General features: G+C 36.0%; 1 protein-coding gene across 1 annotated transcript; it reads left to right on the forward strand.

The window, feature by feature from the left end:
- The first annotated feature begins 273 nt into the window (after window positions 1-273).
- LOC308687449 (polymeric immunoglobulin receptor-like) lies at window positions 274-4,468 on the forward strand. Its single transcript, XM_081360012.1, has 4 exons — window positions 274-406; window positions 509-841; window positions 1,871-2,194; window positions 3,600-4,468. The coding sequence occupies exons 1-4, from the start codon at window positions 352-354 to the stop codon at window positions 3,815-3,817; spliced, it is 930 nt and encodes a 309-aa protein (XP_081216138.1). The 5' UTR covers window positions 274-351; the 3' UTR covers window positions 3,818-4,468.
- The last annotated feature ends 931 nt before the right edge of the window (window positions 4,469-5,399 follow it).

Raw genomic sequence — 5,399 nt, forward strand, 5'->3', positions numbered from 1 at the left:
CACATGAAAGTTGATTATTTAGTTGATTAATTAAAAAATCCATCACAGCCGAAAGAAGATAATAAAAAACTTTCACACCACACCACTTTAACACTTTAACACTCACACCGCCCTGCACACACTTGCTCAACAATCGCACTGGAAGTGAGAGATAAAGAGAGTGTGTGTGTGTGTGAGTGAGTGAGTGTGTGTGTGTGTGTGTGTGTGTGTGTGTGTGTGTGTGTCTGTGTGGTGTGAGAGTGAGAGAGAGAGAGAGAGAGAGAGAGAGAGAGAGAGAGAGAGAGAGAGAGAGAGAGAGAGAGAGAGCTCTTCATAACACAGGCCACCAGCGGCTCACAGATAAAGCAGAAAATGATCCAGATCTGTGATCATAAACTTCTCATATTTCTCCTGCTCATCATGTCAGGTAAGAGTTTATTCTGTGTTTCTGGGTCTTTCTAAAACAGCACCTGTTCTCAATCAGGTCCATGTTCGCTCTGAGCTGAGTTTCTCTCTCTTATGTTTTTAGTCTTGGCGTGTGAGACGACGGAGATCTTGACTTTCACTGGTTATGAAGGAGGAAAAGTTGAAATACGCTGTCCCTATGAGTCTGGATATGAAGAGCAGAATAAGTATCTCTGCAGAGGAGAGTGTCCAGTATGCAATAAAGACAAAGTTGTTCAATCTGGATATCCAGCTAAAGACAGGAGATTCTCTCTGACCGATAACAATGCGACCCACATCTTCACCGTCACCATCACTGATCTGAGAACAGAGGATCAAGGCAAATACCGGTGTTCTGTGAGGACAGGACTGGGAAAACTTGATAAATACACAGATCTTATCCTGGAAATTAAACCTGGTAAGTCAGAATATTATGTATGAGTGAAGTAGACAGTGCCCACAGATATGGTGTAAAACACATATAATCATAACTAATATATCAGTAACATCAGAGAGGTCTGTGTGTGTCTGAGAGAGCGCTGTATCACGTGTTGTAAGCAGGGTTAGGGTTAGGGCATGGGTCTTTGAAATCCTTGAAAGTTTGTGAATCTGATTAAAAAAAAATAATTCAAGGCCCTGGAAAGTTTTTGAAAATGACCATAATAGATAAAGTTCCTTGAAAGTGCTTGAATTTATTTTGTTTATTTAGTTTTCTGGAAAAAACATCCATATTATTTCCTCCGGTCCGTTAATGTGTTATTTTGCCAACACTTCTCGGCCCATGCATACTTGCTTGATTTATGTTAGCTACGCGCATTTACGCGTTACGTTAAGTGTTTCCCGCGTGAGGCACTTTGTGTTGTACGTTGCCATGACGTTCACTTGCGCACAAAACAACTACGATGGAACCTCAACGTTTGTTGTTCGACACAACAAATGTGTTCCCAGATTAAGTCCTTGAATTTGAGGGTTTTGGACCAGGAAAGTCCTTGAAAGGTCCTTGCATTTGAAGTTAACCAAGGTGTGGTAACCCTGTGTAAGGATGTAAAGAGGCGAGATGACAGAAACCACAGTATCCTCTGTAGATGATGATAAGCAAGTGTTCACACCACAGACACTGACCCGCATCACTTCCTCACACACAACACTGTCTCAGTTATGGAGAAATCGCTCATTCAAAACATAAAGTATACATTATCTGTACACAAAAGTTCAGGTCTTTCTGTTGTAAAATACCTTTTCATTTTAGTTTTTTTTTTTCCATTATTAGTCTGTTAACAGAGAAGCCGTTCACACCAAAACACAGCTGACATGATTTACATTACATTAGATTAGATTAGATCTGATAAAACAGCCCATACTGTCACTATAACAGAGACTCAAGGATGCAGTGTAGAATTAAGGAGAATTTGGGACACTTACATCTCTCATTTATGCCCTGATTTAGTGTTTCACATGTTTGCTGTGACTGGAGAGCATCTGAACATCACCTGCCATTATAACAGTGATTTGAAGAACAAGATCAGGTTTAAGTTCATCTGCAAAGGAAGCGAACTGTCGATCTGTGAGTCATCAGGTGTCAAAGCTTCATCAGAATATAACAGTAACGGCAGATTCTCTCTGAGGGATGATGAATCTGCAGGAGTTTTTACTGTGACCATCCCTTATCTGACACTAAAGGATTCTGGGATATACTGGTGTGGAATTGTTGAGACGGGACCAAAGTACGAGAACAAGTGGATTTCAGTGAAACATCTGAACATTAGTAACGGTAAGATGCAGTCATTTGATATTATTTTTAAGATCAAAATCTGATTGTAAAATTAGTTAACTAAAAATCATTTGTTTGTTGTTTGCAGTCTAGAAGACTGTATTTAACAAGTGTTGCTGGACACACATACAGCGCTATATTTGCACCACACCATTGACATCAGTGAAGTGTTAATAAAAGCTGTGTAACAACATACAAAACATAGCTGACATGATTTACATTAGACTAAACAGCCCATACTGTCACTATAACAGAGACTCAAGGATAGACATCAGTACTGCTGTGCCATAAAGATACTTTGGGATATTAAATCTCTCTTTTATGCCCTGATTTAGTGTCTGTCGTGTCTCGCGTGACTGGGGAACATCTGAACATCACCTGCCATAGCTTTTTCCACTATTTTCATCTTCCGGGTTTAAAATCTTCATCGTGTCAGAGCACTATAGTACTTTGATGACTCATCGGTGTCTCATAATTATTCATGTGACTGAGTTTTCTTATCCAATGAGAATACACTTACTCTTAATTATTCATGACACCACGTGGAACTTTCCAATGACAGACATGTCAAACTGTGATATCGCGTAGTAGATGAGAGAGGCAATGATGGGACGTGCGTGGTGTCACATGGTCAGCTCACAGTATGAATGCACACCCTGATAACAGATCTTTCTCATAAGAACATTCCCCAAACATACAACTGACTTCAGCCACAGCCTTAGATCAAATAAAAGAAGACATTAAATCTGTGAAGATCTCAGCAGAGGAGGATTAAACAACTCCACAAACAGCATTACCAGCTTCACTTATTACTAACCAGACTGACTTTATTTCTGTCAGACATCTACAAAAGTTCTTATTGAGAATTAATAGAGATTTAGTATTTGTTTGTTTATTTTGTTTGATATTGATATTTTAAATTATAATAGACCTCAGATTACACAGTTTGATATCCAACAGTGTCATAATCATTTATAACGGATCTGAATTGCATAATAAGACACAAACATTTGAACTACTGTGTCATTTAGACACAAAGAGACATCAAGAATCAGTGGATAGTCCTTCAACCAATCAGACCAATATACTGTAGTTGCTATATATGACTATATAGGTGAGAGGTGGTCCTTCTGCGTCCAAAATTTATCAAAAACATCTTGGATAAGGTTTTCACACTGACAGCTGTCATTGTAAGACAGTTAGCTCATTGTAAGACAGTTAGCAACTCCGTTTGTTTTTTTCCATTAAAGTCAAAACCTGTCCAGGCAATTATTATGTGTATGAGCTGGTTAGAACAACTGTGCGCTATTCAGTATACTGTGCAGGTAATTATGTGTTCATGAGCTCTTGGTATTATTTGTGTTTGTTGATTCATTGGTATTAACCATTAGTCATTATTTTTCAGCTGTTACTAACATCATCAGCCCCGATACAACAGTCACACCAGAGACGACCTCAGCTGGTAATGTACTCCAAATGTTTCCTCTGTTGGATTGTGTTTTGTCTGAATGTTTGTGGATCTGTAGAATTGAACAGATGTGTGAGTGTGTTTGTGTTTCAAGGTATAAACTAGGGGGAAAATTACGTCGTCACTTCGACTTTACGTCGAACGTGAGTGACTGAAAGGGAACCTGAGTTTTGTAAAATCTTATTGAATCTTGGTAAAAAATTGGTCGCAGACAGATCCAGTCTTGCCTTAAAATCAAGGGTTCATTCAGCAACCAAAAAATGGAATGGAAATTTTCAGTCCTTTGAATATGAAAAATGTATCTATTCCAAGGTTTCCAACAGTCCTGAGTAAAAACACAACTGGAAAGCTGCACTCCTTCTCTGGAGATGAACCACTCGTTGACCCCCTTCTTCTTTGGGCAAAAATAAAATACTCCCCAAAAAAAGTCAACAAAATCCGCTTGAATCTCGGCCATCAATTTCACTGGAGGATCAATACAAACCAGTCTGTGCCATAAGAGTAAAGCGACCAAATTATTTACAATAAGTGTTCTTCCCCTATAAGACAGGTTGGGTAGAATCCACTTCCATTTGTCTAGACGACCTTTCACTGTTTGTAATAAATCATCCCAATTTTTTTGTAAGATATTATCATCTCCTAAAAAAAAAAAAATTATAATAATAACTAGAAAAAAAAGTTTGTTGGACAAACTTTAAGTTGGCTTGAGATAGCCGGACCAGAGAGTTTGAAGAAGTTAAAAGTAGTTTGAATTTTAAAGTAGTTAGAAGTTTAAAGTAGTTTAAATTTTGATTGATAAATTAGTTAGAAAGAAAGAATAGTTAGAAAGAAAGAAAAGTTAGAAAGAAAGAAAGAAAGAAAGATTAGTTAGAAAGAAAGAAAGAAAGAAAGAAAGAAATATTAGGTATAAAGAAAGAAAGAAAGAAAGAGAAAGAGAAAGAGAAAGAGAAAGAAAGAAAGAAAGATTAGGTAGAAAGAAAGAATTAAAGAAAAAATAAAGAAAGATTAGGTAGAAAGAAAGAATGAAAGAAAAATAAAAGAAAGAAAGAAATCGAAAGAAAGAAAGAAAGATTATGTAGAAAGAAAGAATTAAAGAAAAAATAAAGAAAGATTAGGTAGAAAGAAAGAATGAAAGAAAAATAAAGAAAGATTAGGTATAAAGAAAGAAAGAAAAAGATTAGGGAGAAAGAAAGAAAGAAAGAAAGAAAGAAAGAAAGAAAGAAAGAAAGAAAGAAAGAAAGAAAGAAAGAAAGAAAGAAAGAAAGATTAGGTAGAAAGAAAGAAAGAAAAAGATTAGCTAGAAAGAAAGAAAGAAAGAAAGAAAGAAAGAAAGAAAGAAAGAAAGAAAGAAAGAAAGATTAGGTAGAAAGAAAGAAAGAAAGATTAGGTAGAAAGAAAGAAAGACAGATTAGTTAGAAAGCAAGAAAGATAGAAAGAAAGATTAGTTAGAAAGAAAAAAGTTAGAAAGAAAGAAAGAAAGAAAGAAAGAAAGAAAGAAAGAAAGAAAGAAAGAAAGAAAGAAAGAAAGAGATTAGGTAGAAAGAAAGAAAGACAGATTAGTTAGAAAGCAAGAAAGATGGAAAGAAAGATTAGTTAGAAATAAAGAAAAGTTAGAAAGAAAGAAAGAAAGAAAGAAAGAAAGAAAGAAAGAAAGAAAGAAAGAAAGAAAGAAAGAAAGAAAAAAAAAGATTAGGTAGAAAGAAAGAAAGACAGATTAGTTAGAAAGCAAGAAAGATA

The sequence above is a fragment of the Scardinius erythrophthalmus genome (genome assembly GCF_964197995.2).
Source record: "Scardinius erythrophthalmus genome assembly, chromosome: 3".
NCBI lineage: Eukaryota > Metazoa > Chordata > Actinopteri > Cypriniformes > Leuciscidae > Scardinius > Scardinius erythrophthalmus.

Coding starts and splice junctions, on each gene's coding strand:
- LOC308687449 (XM_081360012.1), top strand. CDS start 352: ATGATCCAGATCTGTGATCATAAACTTCTCATATTTCTCCTGCTCATC. Junction 407..508: donor TCTCCTGCTCATCATGTCAG/GTAAGAGTTTAT, acceptor TTATGTTTTTAG/TCTTGGCGTGTGAGACGACG. Junction 2,195..3,599: donor ACATCTGAACATTAGTAACG/GTAAGATGCAGT, acceptor ATTATTTTTCAG/CTGTTACTAACATCATCAGC.